This window comes from Egretta garzetta, unplaced genomic scaffold (assembly GCF_000687185.1).
Source record: "Egretta garzetta isolate BGI_Z169 unplaced genomic scaffold, ASM68718v1 scaffold130, whole genome shotgun sequence".
In the NCBI taxonomy this organism is placed as follows: Eukaryota; Metazoa; Chordata; class Aves; order Pelecaniformes; family Ardeidae; genus Egretta; species Egretta garzetta.
The window spans coordinates 3,328,699-3,350,746 of NW_009258284.1; the positions used below are offsets into that span (position 1 = coordinate 3,328,699).

Below are 22,048 nucleotides of genomic sequence, written 5' to 3' on the forward strand. Positions count from 1 at the left end.
ACTGAAAAAAAGTTTTGTTTTCTTTTTTCTTCAAAGGTTCAGAGCTGACATATCTAAAAACATAGTAGCATCTGGAAGATGCATGGACTCTATTATATGTCTTTTTACCTTTGAAAACTGCACGATGTTAAAAGCAGCCAAATGTGTGCAATGCAGATTACTGATAGAAAATACATAAGCCATAGGCAAGCACGTGGCTTTTGGTTGACTATTTAAATGTTGAAATATACAGCACAGAGACCCAGCTTCAGTGGGTATCGCTGCAGATGTTACATATACCTAAGAAGCAAGATGCTTTCAAAGTAATACTTAATTGCTTGTTTTCAGAACTGTCGTATGTATTTTATTAAATGCATTCTGTATTTTCGTAAAGTGTTAATGCTTATGCTGTCATTTAGGCTTTTGGCACAGGTTACAAAATACGGTATTTCGCATTATTTAACACATACCCATCTATTGTAGTTTATGCAGTTCTGTCAGAGGAGTGTGTTTAGGTTGGGTTTGGTTGTTTGGGTTTTTTTCCCCCCCTGGTGAGAAGTCCATTGAGGCAATAAACTGCCTGGTAGTTTAGAAGTCATGGCTGATTAGGCTTTTGTCTGGAAGATGCAGTATCTCAAGATACTGCAGAGGAGTTCAGGAGGTAAAACAACTCCTTCCAAGTCATTCCTGAATCATGAGGTTAGAAATCATGGACTTACCCTCTTTCTCAAGCAAGGTATATATATGAGAGTTGATGAGTACATAAATCCAGCTGTTTGTCCCCAGCTTTGGAGATATTGAACACACGCATAGAGCTTGCCTAACAGAGTTTTTATCACTCTACATTATCTCAATACTGGTAAAGTAATAGCTGTGCTGATGGGTTTTTTTCTTTGCTATCTTTACCATTTAATAATAAATGACAGCTGTTTACCTCTAGCTAATTTAAACATCATGTATTTTCATAAAATGAACATACTTAGCTATGCCAGCCCCTCTTACTTATGGTTAAAAGACTTCTTTTATATGCATGTCTCTCTTGAAATACACCTTTTCTTCTTTGACTGCCTCCTAACTTCCTAGACATAAGTAGCATAATCATGTATTAACAATAACATTAATTGGATAACTGTCCCAGTCATTTTTTGAGTTAGTTTATTAGTGTTATTCTTTTCCCCTGATACTATATATCCTTGGTAGCAGGGTTACGTTGGGGTTTTTTTTTTTTCCCTTCCTGTATCCTAAAGCCAATCATGGAAATAACAAGAACTTAAAATGAAAAATAAGGGATAAAAGTAGGAAAGATACTAGCTCTTTTCTGATTTAGTCCTGGAAATCCATTTTTCTATGGCATTTGGGTTTTGTTTGGGGTTTTTTGTTTGGTTGTTTTTTGTCACATTACGAAACCCTGGCCCTGCTTTTAAAATATTGGTGTCATCTTAATGCAGCAAGTTGCAAAGTAGAAAAAATTATCAGATGCTCAGTTGCTTAGTACTGCTCTCAGACTATTCGAGTGTTTTTCGGGGTTTATTGTCATTCTAAATTCATGTTCAGGTGTTCCCTGCTAGCAGGGAAGAGTTAGGTACCAGCCTGGAGTTGTGCTCCAAAAAAAAGAGTGTGCCTTAAAAGGTACAAGTTCATACACATAAAATCACAGCATAAAGTTTATGGCAAGTTTGTACAGTTATTTCAGAACTCTCTTCAGTCTTTAGTTTTAATGGTGTTTACTACCTTTACTGCTTTCTGGCTAGTATTACTCTGATAGTGGGTACTTTCGTTTTTAAAATTTTAGTCCTTTTTGTGTGTGTGTGTGTTTGAGACATAAGTGAAAATGGCTTGGAATTTTTCAGTGTTTAAAGAGAAACTTCCAGTGGGAATTGCCTGTTCCCATCTGATAATGCACTTGGAAAAAAACAACACCAACTGCATATAACCCATTGAAATGTTGGTAGCTCTTTCTGTGATCATATTTCCGGAAGAAAATTCAAGATAGTCCTCTTCATTTCAATTTTTAGGCATATTGAATGCTTTTTATGGGTGGTTACAAATTGCAGTGGGAATTGCTGCTTATCATATTGTCAAATCTGCTTCAAAAATGTAGAGGTCACAGTGGGCTTAATACTTGGGTGTGTCAGTAAGCTGCACTTCAGTCATTTTTTTCTTCCTTTTCATAATGTGTTATCTTCACACAGCAATTCAGGGAATGAGTTTTTATGGTGCTATTACAAAGACATTGTTGCAGCAGCAAAGTACTGATGAGAAAAACAAGATGATTTCTGGAAACTGAGAAAGAAATTGCTTTTTTTTTTTTTTTTTTTTTATTACTATTAGGAAAATTGGAAGGTGGAGTTTAGAGGAGAAGGAAAACAGGGAATATTGGTATTTGGTCCAGTGAAACGTGTCCTAGCAATGTATTGTGTAGATTCAGGGTAGAAAGCCACTTAGTTTTGAAGGCTGCAAATGACAGCCTGGGATCTGATTTATGAGTTAGTAGATAATTCTTTCATCTCTGTGCATTTGCAGATTTAACAGCCTTATATCTAACTATTGATTCTGGTAATTTAATTAAGAGTGTAAATCTCTAATGATAAGCTGTTGGTTGCATCTGCTGGGAGAGAAATTGCAGTGCTTCTTAGGAAACAGTCAATTTCCATACTTCCCTCTGCTGTGCTAAGTGGATGTGAGATAATGCAAAGGGAACAGGGTGGGAGAAAAGCGCCCTGTGTTTGCATAAGGTCTTGGTGAGGTGGCAGTACATCCCATACAATAGGTTCCCTGAAGTTAGACGGAATTGAGTCTGTCTGGCTTTTAGGCAGAGGATAGGGTTGGGCCTGAGGTGCATAGCATTTGAGGCTAGACATTAGGAAAGATTTCTTTACCGAAAGGGTTGTCAGGCTCTGGAATGGGCTGCCCAGGGAGGTGGTCGAGTCCCCATCCCTGGAGGTATTTAAAAGAAGGATAGATGAGGTGCTTAGGGCCATGGTTTAGTGGTGGGATGGCAGGGTTGGGTTAACGGTTGGACTCGATGATCTTAAAGGTCTTTTCCAACCAAAGCGATTCTATGATTCTATTCTATAAGCCCGCTCTAAACACCGCAATGGTTATAGCTACGTTCAGCAGCACTAAATCTCCTTCTGCAAAGTGAACCTCTTCACCAGAGTCTGAGTTACAGTTGCCTCTCGCTGAAGTGCTGCTACTAGGACAGGAGGAGACCTTGTATGTGACATGTTTTCTGACTGTTGCGTGGAGAACATCGTGTATCTCAAGGTGAATGAGAGGCAGAAGGTTGCTTTGCCTGCTGCCTTGTAGCTGTTAGCCCAAAATAAAGTTCGTGTTAAATTATTTAAAAATTAATTGAGGGAGACTTCAGGAAGCTTTTTCATTACGGAAAACTCCAGTGATTTCAGTACTTTTGAAATGCTGACCTCTTCATATGAATGCATATTCTTCTTAGGCTGTACAGCAAGATGTGGCCTAAATGCATTTAATAAAAGTGTTAGAGCAACAGGGTTGCTTCAGGAGTTTGAAAATAAATATTGGTCGCATTCCTGGTAGGAAAATCCTGAAAGATTGAAGAAAACTTTTGGGTTGAGTTTTTTGGGTTTTGTTTGGTGTTTGGGGAGGGGGGAGTCGGTGGGTGGTGGTTTGGTTTGGGTTTTTTTTAAAGCTGACAATGAAAGATTTCAGTAAAGAGTAAATAAGACAAGAGTGGAGTTGGTTTCAAACAATCTGCTGGCATACTTGCCTACTAAAACTGAAAATAGAAATCAAAATCCAACTGGTGGGCTCTCATGTTTAATTAGACTTGGTTTGTACCCTTTGGTTGGAAGTGTGTAAGGTCAGAAGGCAAAAGTCACCTGTTTTCATTTTCACCTAACTGTAGGGCAGCCCAGCTTTTCTTTGTGCAGAGGACTATAGGTCACCTTTGGAGCTGAGACTGGGCAACGCTCTTTGATCTGTCAGAATCCTTGGAATGTCTCGCTTTTTTGTGTGTGTGTACTTACTGGAAAGAAAGAATTACTTCCTGATTTTTTTTTTTTTGCGGGGGTGGATACAACTGGTTACACTCCCATGATATTTCTACTTTTTTTTTTAAGAGCAAGTGTGAAAATTGTTCATCTGTATTTGTAGTGGGTTTTGTGGGGAGGTGGTGAGAAGGTTGTTCCTCCAGCTTTTATTTCTTTGTAAGAATTATTTTAAATACATGAAGCACTTCTGGAGGGAGGAGAGGAAAGATTTTACTATTGGTGGCTCTGAGGTAGAAACCTAATGGAGAAACTTCACTGTAAGCAGCTCCAATTTTTTAAATACTTTTTTTTTTTCAGTGTTCAGCTGCATGACTGTTAAAGTGAATGTTCACATCATTTGAAAAAAAAAAAAGTAGTTGGCTTCTCTGATAAAAGCTTTGGGATAAGAGAGGTAGAATCTTAATCTCTTGTGAAATATGATCTTTAGAAAAGCTGTTATTTGTGGCTAGCAATTTCAGTTGCTACGATTTTTTGTAAAATAAAAACACAAGCAATATAAATTGCATGGAAGGACTGTCAGGTAACTCTTGTTTTTCATTTGGCAGTACTTAACAACTGTCATTCCTTATGAGAAGAAAAATGGACCCCCATCCGTTGAAGATCTTCAGACATTAACCAAAAGTGAGCATATGTTTCCTCTTTGTATTTCCAACTGTGGTTGCTCAAAACCAATGAATCGTAGTTATGTCTTCCCCCTTACCTAACTATGGCATGTATATAAATATGTATGCGTGATTTTTAACCATGGATTTTGGCCAGTTTTTACTTGTTTTCTGAGCCTGTTTGTTTTCTAGCTGTTCTCTGAAACCCTCAAGGCTAGAAATTTGCATGTATCCAAAACTAAATGCTCTCACGTTAGTTCGACAGGTGAGCCTTGCAGAAATACCACGTCATGGAAGTCGGCGATACTGTCTTAATAGTGCCTGATATACCCCTGTTTGTTTAAAATTGCTGTCCTTTATTGAGGTTACTGTAATGATCTTGAAAAACTGGAATGGGGACACTTATGAGTAGTTGTCTAATGATTGCACTTGATTGCTTTTAAAATAGCCTGCTTCTCTCTGGGTGGTTCGGGTTGGGTTTGTTGGGGTTTTTTTTTGTTAATAAATTTTAATGATTAGGGAGTATAAACCAGAGTTTTGACAGTGCTTTGAATTCCCCTTTCTTCACATCTTTTTAGGCTAGATCCTCAAAATTTATAAGTTCTGAGTCCTCTGGTTTTTATTCTAATTTGCATGAAAAATAAGGTTGTATTTTAAAAAACCCCAATTATTAAGGTGGTTAAATACAGGAGAGCATCTCTGGGAATCAGTGTGGCATCTCCATTTGAGGTTTATAGGAACAGTTTAAAGATAGATAGTAGAGTGCCTCAATGTATTTGATCAGTGCAGGGCTTAGAGTCTATGTCTTAAGGTACTTTCCAGCAGCTCAGGTCTGTGATTCCACAGGTGGCTGAGGAATGGTAAAAGACTCATTGGTTTTTTTCCTGGAGAGACAAAATAAGTATTGTGCAAATTCTGGAGTAAATTAAATGTTTGAGCAAGAATTAAATGCCTTTTATTTTTCTGCAGTAGACACCTTCAGCTGGTAATGCACAGTTATTCTGTAACAAATGTATTTTTCACTTTCTGTTTACTCCTGCAGAGGAATTTTATCCTCTTGCCGTATTTAAATTTCACTTTAAAATATTCTCAAAAATTCAGTATTAAGCAGAGAGAGGTTTCAGCCTCCTGAAAACTTTTTGTGGTGTTTTGACAGTTTATTAACAAAATGTCTTGTACAAATGCACTGTAAAGGGCATTAACGGTACTGCCTTCTGTGGGCTGGCTGGACTTGATCCTGAGACTCAGTTGCAGATTTCTGACTTGCTCTCTGCGCTGTTGTTAAGGCAAGCAGTAAAGCAGGTGTTTGGGGTTGTTTGGTTGGTTTTTCTTTCAAAGCTGTGTATTATTCCATGGTTGTAAACACTAATAGCTTCAGCATAAAAATTGAAATAAAACAGTGGTTCTATTTTGAGCTCAGAGTCTCATATGAGGAATTTGGAGCTTATGAAATAGTGCTATTCAATATAATTCTGTACTTTTGATTATTTCAGTCATGTCCAGAGCACTTTGTAAAGATTTGTCACTGGTTTTGTTTATGGAGTAACAGACAAACTTATATGTGTCAAGTTGAGCTGGTCCAAACCTTTTTCCTTCTTCAGAAATATGCGTGGACAATTTTGACTTGCCGTAAGTCACAAAAATGGAATTTTGGCATTATTCTAAGTTAATGGCAAATCCAATCATGTATTTAAGATATTTCTAAGCTGCAGTTGCTAACACTCACCATTTCAGGGGAAAAAAACCCAACACTTCCACAGCACTGTTTTCCCAGAAAAGTGTTGTTATTCCATGATTCAGTACGAAGGTCAAGGAAATAAATTAACGGAGCATACTTTTTTACCTGAGATTTCCAAGCCTCCCGCAGTTATTAGCATATATTAGGTTTGGATGTGGTGACTTTCTTTTGGAGGTTTTTTGTTTTTTTTTTTTTTTTTAATAGGGAAGAGGTACTTTTTGTGTTGTTATGACTGGTGACATTTTACTGTAATAATTAACCATGTAAAATGGGTCTCTTGCATCCATCTACTGCGGAGCTCAGTGCGAATTACACAAGTGAAAGATGGAGATACGACATGTCTCATTGTATCTTCTCATTCCAGTGAAGAGTTTTCTTACTAATCTCGCAGTAATGTCCCTATGAGTAGTTGAAACAGCTTCATGGTATTTTTTTTGAGAGTCTCGCCTTCATGACTAAATATCTGATTTATTTATATTTTTTTTTCCATACTTCAGTCCTGCATGCCATGAAAGAGGATAGCGAGAAAGTGCCAAGCTTGTTAACAGACTATATTTTAAAGGGTGAGTATGTTTCTTAGCAGGGATTTTTGTATTCTAAATGAACTTAATGTACATACAAGGTATGTTTGAAAAAGAGTAGTCCTACAGCATTCAGGAATTATGTTGCCCTTCTATGAAACACAGCTCTCATTTGTATTCTCTTCTATTTTGTCTAAGGTTTCTGAGCATGTAGTTCATAAATCAAACGTATTTATTTTGTTTGTGATAGTATAATACAGCGAAGTGTGTGGTGTATAGTCATATAGCTAAAGGACATCAGCAGGAGCAGAGTGGTCTGGCTTACAAAGTTAAATGGGTGTAATTGAAAACTTGTGTTGTACAGGTTTTTCAGAATCCGTATTCAAACTGCCTATGGTAATCACGGATTTGCTAGATAAAGTGCATATAGCTTCATTTTAAGTGTTACCTTTTGCATTCACTCGTTATACCTTCTTCATGTTTTATTTAAGAGGTTTGTGTACTAATCATTTATTTTCTAGCCTTATACATTAATTGTATTAATAGAATGTCAGACACTGAAAATCACTGCTTGCTTTAGCTTTAAGGAGTTGTTCCAGGTAGTTTCCAGGTTGTTAAATTACTTTTAAATGTTTTTCTTCTGACTTCATTTTTGCCTAGATCTTGTTAATGTTTATGTTCTTACTTAATTCTTGACATATAAATGGTACCATCTTCTTTAGTGTTTAAAGTTTAGCACATGCATCAAACTCCAAAGATCTGAACAAACGGATGTATAAAAGGATGATGGATGTCTTTTTATTTGACACTCAGATGTATGTTATGTTCTGCTTCATGTTTGTATGCTGCAAATTTTTTTCTCTTCTTGCAGTATCATGCTTTCCAAGTCTCACTGTTTTCTCAAATACAGTCATTTGACTTAACTCCCTCCGTATGATTTTTAAAGGGTTTTGTATTTCTTACACAGACTTCTAATCACTCTCATCTCACAGAGATTTGAAAGTATTTTCAGGTTTAAGTTGTGGGTGAAATTCAGTGTGCTGTTGTTTCAGAAAACCTGAAAGGAGAGCCATGCAGTATTCTAGAAGCTCTGACAGACTTCCTGTTGGAAGAGGCTCATTTCTAAGTTCCATGTAGGGTTGCAGAACTACCACATATAATAAAAATGCAGACATCCTTTCAGTTGAATCCTTTGATTGCTTCGTTGTTTACTTACCCTTTCTGAAAATCCTTCTTATATTAGACAGATGTATTTGCTTATGAGCCAGGCGCCATTTAGGCTCAAGATCAAGGGTTTTTTTGATGGTGATGCCACTAAACTTTTGTTTTGTGAAGCAGAATCTTTGACCAAAGAGGATAAACTGTTGTCAATAATTAAACCTGTTTGGTTTTCATCATAATATGCTGGTAGAAACTGATTGGAATGAATAGCGCTCTTTACAGTGTCTGCTCTTATTTTTAGATGTAGCTAACCAGAAAAGCTTTCCGATTATTAGGATACTGAGAAGAAACTGGCTGCCTAGGGAAACAGAGAAATCTGCATAGAAGGCTTACTAAAGTAGATTAGCTGAACATATGACAGGATGATCAAGGAAGCTTGATGCTGAGGTTCCCTCCCACCTCTGCGTGCTCGTGACTTTAAAATCACCGGGGATGTTCTAGCTAGATGCAACGCTTATAAAAACATCATGCTCGTATTAAATGTGTTGAGTCAAACAGGTCTTCGTGTACAAGCACTGTCCTCTCTAAATTGTAAAACACAAATGATTGGAGTGTGAAAAGTAATCACTCGCATCACTCATACTGAAAGGAAAAGGTGATTTCCCCTCCACTGCCATGGTTTCATTACTGAACAGAACTAAGCCTTTCTCGTTCTTCTGTGGGTCTGTTTGCGTAACGGCAAGCAGTCGTACAAGCTAGTGAGCACAGTTTTACTTTTCCTTTCAATGTAGCCTTAACTAAGCTTCATGTGGCTGTGTTTAGATTACTGTAAATATTATAGCTCAGCTGACAGTGTCACATTGTAATGTACATTTACCCTGTGGAACAGGGAAAGTCTTCCAGTTGTTTCTGAAGTTGTAAGCTGTTTCTCTTCTTTTTCTGCCACTAAAACTTCTGCCCTTGAAGCCTCAGTGAGGCTTCATATGTGGCACAAAATACTCCCAGCCACCTGTCTATTGTCTGAAAATCATTTTTAAAGCTTGTTGAAGGGAGATTAGATGATTCTAAACAATCACTTGAAGCAAATTTCAGCTCAGCTTTTGTACCTGAAATTCCAACCTACGCCGTGAATTTCAAAATAAAAGGAGTGACCTACTTCTTAAAGAGTGTGCTCTCTTCACTAGAAAGATTAAAAATGTCTTGGCAAGGTGAAAATGATTATGAGGATTTAGGGGGTTGAATTTATTTGCCAAAAGAAACAGGAGGATAACAAGTTCTGGACCCAGTAATAATAATCTGTATGGTATAGTGATAACATTTGTTTGCTCTATGATCCAGCTATTGTCTTAGACTGAATGGATTCCGTATCTTTTTATAAAGCTTTAATCAAGAAATGGCATTTTGAAATATGTGAATTGTATCACCAAAGATACTTCTGTTAATATCTGTTAACTTCTTGTTCCTTTGAGGATCATTTTTTCCAATCTTACAACAAAAAAGCAGGCAGTAAATGATACATGACAACAGGATATGTGTCCTTATGGGAAATCCAGTTAGTGTGGCATTGTCAGCACAGGTTAAAAACCTTTCTAGCTCTATATTCCCTTTTACACAGCAAAGAAAAAAAAAATCTTACAAGTATAATATATAGAATAGAAAATATTCTATATTTTACACAGCAAAGAAAAAAAAAATCTTACAAGTAAGTTCTTAACAATTTTTTTTTAAAGCAGCACTGTCTTTTTATTCTGTGGTATTTAAAAAAAAATCAGAATACACTAGTCTTATGTGGGTGTTATGGCTGTCTACAGAATTAGTAATAAATTTGCCCGGATATTGTTGATTGCTGTTGAAAAGTTGCTTAGATTGTTCAGAATCAAGAGCTGAAGAAAAAATATCAGGAAAAAAGTGATTCTAACAATTGTCATAATACTGTTGGCGTAATGTAATGAGATAAATAAAAGAATAGTGCTGTGAACCTGGAAAAGTTAATGGAACTTTAAGATTGAGCAGTAAGTGTTGATTTAACAAGAAATCTTGCCAAATTCACTGGTGTTCTGATAAAACAAAAAGACAGTGAAATAAGTTTATATTTTCTCTAGATTTCATGCTGTTTTGTAGAAGTGTCACCATCTTGAATATCTTGAATCAAATGCTAAAATAATTCTGAAATTTGTGAAGGACTAAATTTGGATCATGTAGGAAGAAACACACAGGCCCCCTCCGTGTGTGTTGTCTAATACCTGATATCATCATTTAATAAGGATTGAGTAAATTCGGTTTGGAGCTGGAGCATGGGACTGGAACTTGAAGGAGAGTTCTGCAACCAGATCTGCTATTGACCTTCTATGTTACCGTGGATCATTCTTTCACTTTTTTTCATAACCAGCTAATGCTTCTGAAATGCTGGAAGTAGAAATCCTCAGAACATGAGGTGTGCAAATACAGTGTAAAAAAAGAAGTGAAAAAGTTCGATGCAACTCAGTGCATTTCATGTTAGGAAGAAAGAAAACTCCATATGCATTTCTCAATAGGATTACTAGTTTTGAAATTATTTCTGGTGGTTGCTTCTTTAAAGCATCCTCTTTTCCCAATTTCTACCACCCCTCTGTGTCCCCCAAAATGTTAAAAATACCATCTTTCTGTCCTCACGCTTAAGTCCTTCTTTTGAGTGATCAGTTAGCTCTCCCCTGGATCAATTCCATAGGGAGTACCTCCCCCAAAGCCAGACTCTACTTCAAGGGTTGTTTTTTTCTCCTTTTGTGTGGTTTTGTTTCTTTTTACTTTTCAGTCAACATTTCCATCCTGAAGTCAGTAATAATGAAAGGGACTTAGTGATTTGGTTAGCAAGTATGTTATAGTACTTCTCCCACCAGTGTATGATTCATATTCCATTTTATGGATTTAGAATGAAAATAATGGTAGCATGAAATTGATAAGCATTTGCAATTGTGCTTACATTTTTCTGAATATATTTCATGGGCGTCAGTCTCTTTTCCCAAGTAACAAGTGATAGGATGAGAGGAAACGGCCTCAAGTTGTGCCAGGGGAGGTTTAGTTTGGACATTAGGAAAAATTTCTTCACCAGAAGAGTTGTCAGGCACTGGAATGGGCTGCCCAAGTGGTGGAGTCCCCATCCCTGGGGGTATTTAAAAGATGGGTTGATGTGGCTCTTAGAGACATGGTTTAGTGGTGGACTTGGCAGTGCTAGGTTAATGGATGGACTCTATGATCTTTAAGGGTCTTTTCCAACCTAAATGATTCTATGATTCTAGGAAGGAAAAACTGAGATTTGGAGGAGGGTGGGGGAATGCATTTGCTGACAGGAAAAGAAACATCAAGCCAACACGGTGATGTTCTCGATCTTAGAAAGCACGCTTTTGGACTGAGACTGACAGCTTAGTAAGCTCGCTGTATGTAAATGCTGTTTGTGCTCATCTTTCTCCTGATCTTTTTTGACGGTTTAACATACACAGTGTGCTTTGAAAACATTGTGTTTGTTTCCATTGAGAGACCTAGGCAAGCAAATAAGCAGCAAAGTTTCTTGTACACAAGTTTTAAGCTGTAAAGCAAGGAGCACAGATGGTGATATTTTTGTCGTATCTTGTAGTTGCACTGGGTTTAGGTGTTGCAACAAGAACAGGTACCATATCCTTAGATGAAAGCATGTTTGTATTGATTATACCCATTTAACTTTTTTTTTTTTTTACAGAAGCTTTTAGTCTTTCTTCTTGCATGTGTAATGTAATGAATTTCTGCAATGTGATTTATTTGCCAAGTACAATAATGCAACAAGTAGTAGCATCTGTAATCCTTGAAGTATGCAAGTTTAGGCTGTTTTCTGAAGAAAATGTCTCTGTCCTCACAAATAGTAATTTCCGATTTCAAGCCCACAAGACAGAAAGAAGGGTTATGGGAATACCTACATTTCACAAATATTGTAGGGAACTGGATCTAGGTAGGAGAAGGACTGAAACCACTTAAAACTTAACTATTATATATGTGTATATGTATTTATAGCTGAAATAAATGCATTTAAGTGGTCTTGAGCTGAAGGCTATTGGCTTTTAAAAGCCAACGTCCAGCTGGCCAGGTAGCTTTTATGTACTCATGTACGGGTGAATGCACTTACAGTAGCTCCTACCAGTTTGGGGGCATGAGGGCAGAGGAACAATATGGGGAGGACCTGCTGGGATGGAGTTCATAGCAAAGTTAAAGTAGAAGCTGAGGAAGGCATGGTGGGAAGGGGAGTTACGTAGTTTTATTGTTCCGGGGGAAGGAGGTGTATCTGAGGCAATCTGCTGGAAGCAAGGGTTCCTTAATTTAGCTACTTACAGAACAAATCAATGACATGTATGAAAAGTTAGCCTGTAGATGTACACAGAATCAGAATATTAGTGATAAGTTGTCTGGTATCGTATCTAGACACATTATTTCAAGATTATTAGTTTTTACTTCCAGTTCTTACAAAATTTGAGGATTTAACTTCATCTACTGGGATAATTTTTTAATATAACGATACTACCGGTATGATATGCCGACTGAACAAACCATTCTCTGTGCCCCTGCAAGGTTAATTGTTTTTTTTTCCTTAATTTGAGAACACATATAAGTGTAAATAATTGTGACATTCTTAAAACTTAACTATTATATATGTGTATATGTATTCATAGCTGAAATAAATGCATTTGAAATCAGATGTATCCTTACATTAAACTGTTCTGAGATGTATTTATTTTTAAGCATTTTGTTCTTTTCCAATTGTCCTTAAACAGTAATTATGACATAAAAACAGTGCTAAACACAGTATGCTATACATTACTGCTGAGTAAAATGCATGAAATATGCCTAGTATTATTTCCTTTCAGGTTTTTTTCTGAATGTAGATGTCATGAAAGCAGAATAATTTTCCATCTTTCAGCTTGCTTTGCTATTTCCTATTTGATCTTTCAAGCTTCTAGTGAAGGCTTAAAAACCCCACAGTTTTTTGTTTTAATAAAGCAAGAATTTACCCCTTGTTCTATTTTTAAATTTTGCAACTATTTCAGATGACAAGAACATGTAGATGTACACAGAATCAGAATATTAGTGATAAGTTGTCTGGTATCGTATCTAGACACATTATTTCAAGATTATTAGTTTTTACTTCCAGTTCTTACAAAATTTGAGGATTTAACTTCATCTACTGGGATAATTTTTTAATATAACGATACTACCGGTATGATATGCCGACTGAACAAACCATTCTCTGTGCCCCTGCAAGGTTAATTGTTTTTTTTTCCTTAATTTGAGAACACATATAAGTGTAAATAATTGTGACATTCTTAAAACTTAACTATTATATATGTGTATATGTATTCATAGCTGAAATAAATGCATTTGAAATCAGATGTATCCTTACATTAAACTGTTCTGAGATGTATTTATTTTTAAGCATTTTGTTCTTTTCCAATTGTCCTTAAACAGTAATTATGACATAAAAACAGTGCTAAACACAGTATGCTATACATTACTGCTGAGTAAAATGCATGAAATATGCCTAGTATTATTTCCTTTCAGGTTTTTTTCTGAATGTAGATGTCATGAAAGCAGAATAATTTTCCATCTTTCAGCTTGCTTTGCTATTTCCTATTTGATCTTTCAAGCTTCTAGTGAAGGCTTAAAAACCCCACAGTTTTTTGTTTTAATAAAGCAAGAATTTACCCCTTGTTCTATTTTTAAATTTTGCAACTATTTCAGATGACAAGAACATTTATTTTCATGCCTTTGAAGTTTTTGTTTAATTGTTACACCTGACCTTCTCTATTTGCTTTTGTGTTGTGCTAGCATTGGTTTGAAAGCTGGATTGCTCTGAGGTTTGTGTCTTACTTGTGAAACAGGAATGAGAAACACATGAAGGACATGTCTTATCTTCCCACTGTGTGATTCAAGTACACGCACCAGAATTAGAAAGTAGAGTTAGAATCTCAAATTGTCAGTGCATATTTTTAAAATATAACTGCATGTGTCACCTTTTATTTAATGTTCGGTTTTCTAATAGAACACCTCAAAAAGCACTGTTTAAGACATGACCTTTAGTTAGCTCATTTCTGGGTAATATTAGTTAAAGATAGTGGGTTGTGTCAATTATATTTTAAGAAGAGGATGATATCTTAATTGCCAGTTTCAATTGATTTCTAGATTTTACTATGTTACTGATAGGGTAGACTTCATCATTTAAGTATTTTAGTATACACAATACATTTTTTACAAACTAACTTCACTGATGTTTATTACAATGTACTTGTTCTTTCGCAGTACTGTGTCCTACATGAAGAGGGCTGCCTTTCAGAATCAGCCATGCTCCTTCCTGTGATGAGAAGCTTTCCGTGGATATAACTCATTGTATTTTTTCATTTGGGCACTATACCTAAACCAGTATGCATTTACCTCCTCTGTGTGTGCGTGGATTTTCTGATCCTACAGTAAGTCTTCTGGGCATGACAACTCATCCATTTTAACTTAATAGTGCAATGAACTGGAGCAGGGAACAAACATTGTACAGTTTTACTCATATTGTTCTGGCTTTTTAAAGTCTATTTTTACATTGTATAGCATGTAGTAAATCCTCCCGCACATTTTGTTGTTGGAAGGAAAAGTAAACTTTGAATAGTGTAAATAAAATAAGCCTAGTTTTAAGGAATCCATATTTAAAAGCATCCTTAGTTCCTATAGCAAAGATGCAAAAAGGATCGTAGTCGGGCTTGGACTAAAAGATTCAAGTGAGTTCTCCAGGAAGAAGCACTCCAGAATGGTGGTGGTGGAAGTCAGCATTCGACGCTTCTTTTAAAACGGTAACTTTGATTGAACTATACAGCAGTGTTGTTCATACAGTGAGCAAATCCAGATTCTTTGATGGCTTGGCATAAGTAATTGGTGTGTTACCTATCCTTGTTATCTAACACAAACATCCAAGTAATGTAATATTTCATATTTGTTTATATTTTAATTATTCATGTTCATGTGGCTTAGCTATTCTCCCATATTGCTGCTATAATTTTACTGGTTTTAATAAGTGGTTGATCTTAATGAAAATGCTTCAATATAAAAACATTTTAAAAGTCTATATCTTTTTAAAAATACATGTACAGTTTGAAAAACTTGCACCTGGCTTCCAAGCTAGTATTATATTGAGACATTGGTGGTTGTGTATCTCTAAATTTTACTACAGATCTCTCTTGGAAATTGTATGCACTCTCTCCTCTGTGACGATGTATCTGCATTCAAACAGATGAGAATGTATTTTACAAATCCTGTAAAGGAAACTACCCTATAATCTCAGCATTAAAAACTTGTCACAAATATAATCTTGACAGTCTTAAAGATTAGATTGAAATGTAAGGAGTACTAATAAAAATAAAGGAACTGTTCTCTAGGTTGAATCCCTATTGAGTCTACACCCAGATTTATATACTGTATATGTGAAGGCACTGGAAGATAAGGTTCTAAAGAGATAAACATGTCTTTTCTTCAAACAGTTTTTTCCATTTAAAGTCTTGAGTCTTTTTATTAGTTGAGAAATTTCATTCATATTCCATTTTATCATCATCACCAAATACTCGTTTTGATCAGTAAAACATATTCAGTTGGAAAATAGTTCTCATAATGCTTTCTCTTTTTTTCTAAAAGCCTCAATATTTTTGTCTTTTGTGCCTTTTTCAGTCAGTATTACTAAGTTTTCAGCTTAAAATTCTTTCCTCCTCCCTCCCCCCCCACGTGACCACCGATGGATACTTGCCAGCCTGCTCAGGAATAAATAGATCCTCGGCATAAGTGTGTCATATGTGAGGACATTGGTTGGGTTTTGTTTTTTGGTTTTTTTTTCTTTATTCTACTTCATTTGTGGTTTCTCTAACAAGAAAGTTGTCATTTATTTCTTTGTCTGATGTGTTACGAACTCACTGTGGCATGCTTTTTCTGTAGAAATGCTTGATGTTGACTATTAGATGCCTGGAAATTGGCAAAGGGGGTGACCCTGCTTTGCTTCATTTTTTTATTTTTTTTTTTTTAAAAGGTGCACATGTTGTGAAACATGTCTCCAAATGAGATCTCTTCAGAGGCTTGAGGTGACAAGCTGGAGCAAAAAAGAAGAAAATAAAAGGAAGAATTTAAAAAAAAAAAAAAACCCAACTTTTGACAAAGTTTGTGGTGTTAGTTGTAGCAAATCTTGGATGACTTAAAGTCATGAAATACTAAAAACAGTAAAACTTGAAAGAAAACCCAACACTAAAGACCAGAAACAGCTTTAGTGAGCTAAGCATCTGCTTGGATATATCATGCCCCTCATCAGAAGAAACAAGATTTCATTACAAAAAGTACCTGTTTATCTTGTATGTAGAATCCTGGCATTAAACAACAGCTGCCAAAAGTGGCAAGTATTATATATACATCTATATATATACATGAGAAAAAAAAAATCTCAGAATATTTGAATAAAAATAACCACGCAGATCTGCTTTTCTGCTGAGGTCTATGGACTTCATATTCTCTATTATGCATCCTTTTTCCAGATGCAATATTGAATCTTGCATTCTTTCAGGGAGCTGGATTTCATTATTCTTTTTAGTTTTAGCATGTGATAGCTGTAAATGGCCAGCCAAGAACAGTTGCTGACAAATACACTAGAAGAGATTTGATAAAAATACATTTTTACCAAAATCTGTTCCATTGTTAATACAAAGTGTGCTGGAAGCAAAGTCTCTTTAAAATATTGAAGTTTAAGTTAATTAAAGTTAGGTTATTTGTATCACTTGCTTTAATAGCCTTTTTTTCTTCTTTTTTTTGTTTTTTTCTTTTTTTTTTTTAATCCAACCCTTTTTCTGGGTTTCAGCTATTACATTTGATGTAAGCTTACTCATTTGCTGGCAAGACTCAGATTTTGAGTCAGGGACTGTCTGGGCAGTGTGTCGGAGGCAGTCAAGAGTCCTAGAGTTAGGTTTTCTTGGTTAAGGAAAGAAACTCGAAAGTAATGTCAGTTCCCTTCTGGGGAAAGATAAGGATTTAGCTGGACTCTCAGCTGGTATAGGTAATTGGTGATAAAGAACATCTGCTCTTGACTATGCCAGGTAACTGTAGCTTTGAACTTGGTGTGGTGGTTTTATTGTAGCAGTTGACATTGTTCTCGCTTCCAGGCTGGATTACCTTGGTATTCTTTCTGCATGCATGTCACCTGGAAGCTGCAGCTAGCCCAGAAGTGGCACTCTGTCTGCTTGGCAACAGTGTCGATAATCAGGTGTGTGTATCTGCACAGCATCGTTCACAGCAGCTGCCTCCTCGTTTCCAAGGGGACAATTTAAGATACAGGTTTCAACTCCTGAAGTTGTAGTAGATGGTACAGAGCCTGTTGGTAGCAGGAAGCCTGCTTCTCCAGCTGTGGCAGCAATGGGCAGTGGAGATCAGCAGCTTCCTTCACTTCAGACAGCATCTACCCAATTCAGTTGGGAAGGGCCTAGAAGCAAAGCTTTCTAGTCAAGCGTTCTCAGCTCTGATGCACCCAAGTCTAAACTTACTGACTTGTCTCATCGTTCTGCAAAGCGCGTCTTTCTTTTGGGCAATGGGACTGTATTGTAACAGGATCCCTGAAGGTTTGGAACTATTTTCTGATTCAGATACCAATCCTAAATATTAAAAACTTCTCATGAACCTCCCAAGTTATCCCTGGATATAAAAGTCACTCCAGAAACCATAAAAACTCTGTCATCCTGTAAAAAAATGAAATCTCAGAACAAAATGGCTCTTGAATCCTGTCAGGTAAATTTAGTGTTCTGTTTCTGTTGGGGGCACAGGAGTGTTTATTTTAAGCCTAAAAAGAAACTTTGATTGTCATGCAGGAAATCTACCTGTTGCAACACTAAGGTAATGCAATTTCTTTCCAAGATGTCAACAATTTGCAGGTAGCAGTGAGTGCTAGGAGGGTTTTATAGGGCATGTCGAATGATGGAGGAGTGCTAGATTCCTTCTAATTTTTCAGTGATAAGAAACTCTCTGCAAGGAAGGTATGCTTTCAGTTTTTAAGTGCTTTGTCCTTGCTGGTGAAATGAAGTGTCTCGTTCCTTTGCTCACATTCTTTTGATCAGGACCTAACTTGGGACTTCTTGCCTTTTTGTTTGTATGTATTGATCAGCGGTGGCTCTCTGGATTAGCTGGTCAGTGTCCAGTCCGAACAATAATTGTTGAAGAAACTCTGTATGAACTGGGAGAACTAGCTACTGAATTTTGTCACTGTATTTTGTTTTTCTCTCCTTTATAATCTGCAAAAGTTGGATAGAAACCTCTCTTTGCACTGAATGCTAATTTAAGCAGAGCTCATAATATTGTTGTTCATTTTCCAACTGGTCTTTGTGTTTTGGTTTTATGTTAACTTTATGTAATAAATATTAATTTTAATTTTCTGTAGCGTTGCATGCAAATTTGTGAATTCAAGTGCATGTTTCTTGGAAACAACATAACTTAGGCTGAATACAATGGGATGAAAAGCTCAGCAAAGAAGGTAAAGTGTTTGGATTTTTTTTGATTGGGAAAATGTTCGGAGAATGCCCTGTTTTTTTCAAAACTGTGGAAAGCAAATTCTGATCCTACATCTGTTTCTGTCGATACGCAATCCTATACAGTTCTGTGGCATGATGATATTCAGGGGCTGACCAATTCAAAGAAAACAGTTCAGATTTTCCCACTGACTGTGTTTTTGGCCTTCAGGAATATTCCATTGCCCAACTCAAGTAGACTGGTGTACAGGAAATCTTTAAAGTGGAATGGCAGCGTTGCTGTTAAAATGTCAGTTCATTTTTATCTGTAGACAAATCACTGACTGCTCCCAGGAATGTTTCCTTCTGCTTGTATTGCCTTCATGGGAAAACTAATTGTGCAAAGTAAGCCCCGTATAGATCATGCTGCGTATCTGTGTATTTTGGAATCTGGGAGTGGAAGATTCCTGAATTAGGATGGAAGTCCCTCAAAACACCTTACAGCTATTTCATCATGAACAAACATCTCCGCAGTATCACCTGCACTCACCTCTTTCCAACCTGAGGGATGGAAATTGTCCTTGAGAAAAATTGGAAAAAAGACAAACACAGAACCTCTGTGGCTTTCAGTTCCAGAAGTTGTTGATACTGTCTGCTAGCAATAGCATGAAAACAGTTGAGGGCTGCTTCCTTCTACATGCATCTGTCATTGGTGTGGGGGGGGGAACAGTCATATCGGCCTGATCTAAACCTCATTGTCACCAGAACCACCGAGCTTTTGCCTGAAATTGAATGCTCGCTTCCTCTAAATGCATATGCGAGACCGTAAAAGATGGAGCCCTAGAAGGCTTGGCTTTGCATTCAGTGCAATTGGGCAGTTCCCCTGTGAACGTTCTGGACGTGGGAGCGCAACATGGCACCGCACCTGCATGTCACACCAAACAGCACGAGGGCGAGCTGGGCTGCTTAAGCACTTGGTACCAAAGGGGTGTCTTGCACAACCACTGCACTTTACGGTGGTGACAGCTTCTCTAGGACAGGGCCCTTGACATCCTCAAGACTTCTGTAGGGCGTTTCAGCCATGAAGAATGGACAGGGAAGTCATCTTTCCTATTTCTGTAGACATTGCTTTTCCAGTGCCTCATGTATTTTTGTACTGCTCTGAGCTGACCCAAGAAGTTGAGGTATGACTTTGCTCACTTAGAACAGACTTACTGTTGAAATTTGGGGTAAAAATCAAGTAAAATCCTGTTGTCTCCAGGGTAATTTCAAGAGCCCTGTATCTAATCCTGCATGCTGGGGTTAGCAAACTATTAATGATTATTTTTTGTCGTGTGCTCTTCGACATAAAAAACAGTTACTGGTAATGACATTGTCTTTTGAAGTGTTGATCAACAGCTCTGTTGGCTGCCTGTAGACAATTCTGCGCTCTCTTACAAATGGCTCCCAGGACAAAGGTTACCTCTGTAGCCAGAATTTTTATCAAAGACAAGCTCAGAGTTTTGAAAAGCCTATTTAAATAAGTGTCTGAAGAACACAGAATGGAATCCAATGGACTTTGCATTAGTATTATCCCTAAACAATTCATGAGCATGGTTCGGTAGTTAGAGCAGTACCAGGAACACAAGATGAGAACATACCACACAGGCCATACCTTTAGCATTCTCTTGTAGAAACTTTATTCCCTGGAACTGAGAAACAGTCCCCTTCCCACAGCTGAAAGCAATTCTGGAGTTGAGACATCAGTTCAGAAGTCAGGAGATGGCTGTGTTCTTTGCCACTATGGAACAGCTCAGGAGGAGGTGGAGATCAGGTGGACTTCAGAAGGTAAGACCAGATACTCGGATTTTCCCACTGACTGCGTTTTTGGCCTTCAGGAATATTCCATTGCCCAACTCAAGCAGACTGGTGTATGGGAAATCTTTAAAGCAGAACGGCAGCGTTGCTGTTAAAATGTCAGTTCATTTTTATCTGTGGACAAATCATTGACTGCTCCCAGGAATGTGAATCCCACAGTGGCCAACTTTCCCTGCCTTTGCCCATGTTCCTCTCCAGGTGGCCCTTCCTGCCCCTTCCCTTGTTTGTGCTCCTTCATATGTCTGCTCCTCCCCATTTGCCTGAGGCTAACTTTGTGCTAACCCTTGCTCCATGCCTCAGTAAGAGGAACAGGATGGGTCCACTATCCTCCCCATGCTACCCCAAACCAATGGTTTTTCTTTTCCCCCTTTCCCAGCATGCTGGTGGCTCTTCATTTGTGTTACCAGCTGTAAGCCCCTTCTCCCTTTTACATACCTCATGGAACGTAAGTAGTTAAGACTCGTATCTTTGGAGAGGGGAAATTCATGAGGGAGCTGGGGAAAGTTGTGTCTAAGTAAGTGAAGCATCTCAGACTGAGCAAGGATCAACCGTACTCTGGGCTGCATCAGAAGTGTGGCCAGCAGGGCGAGGGAGGTGATTCTGCTCCTCTACTCTGTTCTGGTGAGACCTCACCTGGAGCCGTGTCCAGCTCTGGAGCCCTCAGCACAAGAAGGACATGGACCTGTTGGAGCGGGGCCAGGGGAGAGCTACTGAAATGATCTGAGGGCTGGAGCCCCTCTGCTATGAGGACAGGCTGGGAGAGTTGGGCTTGTTCAGCCTGGAGAAGAGAAGGCTGCAGGGAGACCTGATTGCGGCCTTTCAGTACCTAAAGGGGGCCTATAGGAAAGATGGGGATGGTGGAGACCCCTTCCCTGGGAACATTCAAGGCCAGGTTGGACGGGGCTGTGAGCAACCTGATGTGGTTAGCGGTGTCCCTGCTCCCTGCAGGGGGGTTGGACTGGATGGGCGCTAGGGGTCCCTTCCAAGCCAAAACATTCTATGATTCTGTGATTCTAGGATGTGTTGGGGGGTGCTGACACCACCACAGGCAAAGCAGGGGTTGCGGGGCTGGTGGGCTGCTGGCACAGGGAGGCACTGTCTGAGGCAGAGGCAGCCGCTGAGGTGGTGGGGGTGAGGCTGATGGGCAGAAACGTGGTCTGGCTGCTGCAAGCTATTGAGCACTGAGCCCGGGAGGAGGGAAGGGGCTGCTGAGGAGGAGCGGGTCTGGGTGAAAGAGAGGAGGTTGTCACTGTGTGACTTGGAGAGGGGGGTGGGGGGAAGCGAGCACACAGGGAGACTGAAACTCCCGTTTTGCCTGTGTTCGTACAAGTTGGTGGGTTTGTGGAGGCTGTTATGGTCCAGGTCTCAGGTGAGTATAGGGGGACTCTGCTGTTCCTCTGCCTGCTCTGTCTTCACGTGCTAAGGGGAAAACAAGCCTGGGCTGCATGCGTGACTGTGGGGCACAACCCTGTGGCGGTCTGTAATGGCTTCTCATCTTTGCGCAGACTTCACAGTTCAAAGATGATGCACATCACGTCAACCTTCCTAGTGTCTGCCTGTCCTTCAGGTTTAACAGTCTGGCTGAGTGCCTCTTCTAGTAAGCTCTTGGGCAGCGCGAGTGAAGCTAGCAGGAGGTAAGTGATTTTTATTCTAGGCGTGA

The 22,048-nt window shown here is 38.3% G+C and overlaps 1 protein-coding gene across 5 annotated transcripts in view; it reads left to right on the forward strand.

The window, feature by feature from the left end:
* FEZ2 (fasciculation and elongation protein zeta 2) overlaps positions 1 to 18,408 on the forward strand; it is a 30,231-nt gene extending 11,823 nt beyond the window's left edge. Inside the window, exons 5-8 of one of the 5 annotated variants that reach the window (XR_004841731.1) lie at positions 4,553 to 4,628; positions 6,845 to 6,910; positions 14,327 to 14,862; positions 16,083 to 18,408. Coding sequence is in view for 1 of the 5 variants with exons in the window: in XM_035892537.1 (XP_035748430.1) it covers positions 4,553 to 4,628; positions 6,845 to 6,910; positions 14,327 to 14,343 (159 nt within the window). In the remaining 4 variants the exon portion in view is untranslated. Of the gene's footprint in view, positions 1 to 4,552; positions 4,629 to 6,844; positions 6,911 to 14,326 lie in introns of all 5 variants that reach the window. The other 4 variants (XR_004841733.1, XR_004841734.1, XM_035892537.1 and 1 more) reach the window with 4 other exon arrangements.
* The last annotated feature ends 3,640 nt before the right edge of the window (positions 18,409 to 22,048 follow it).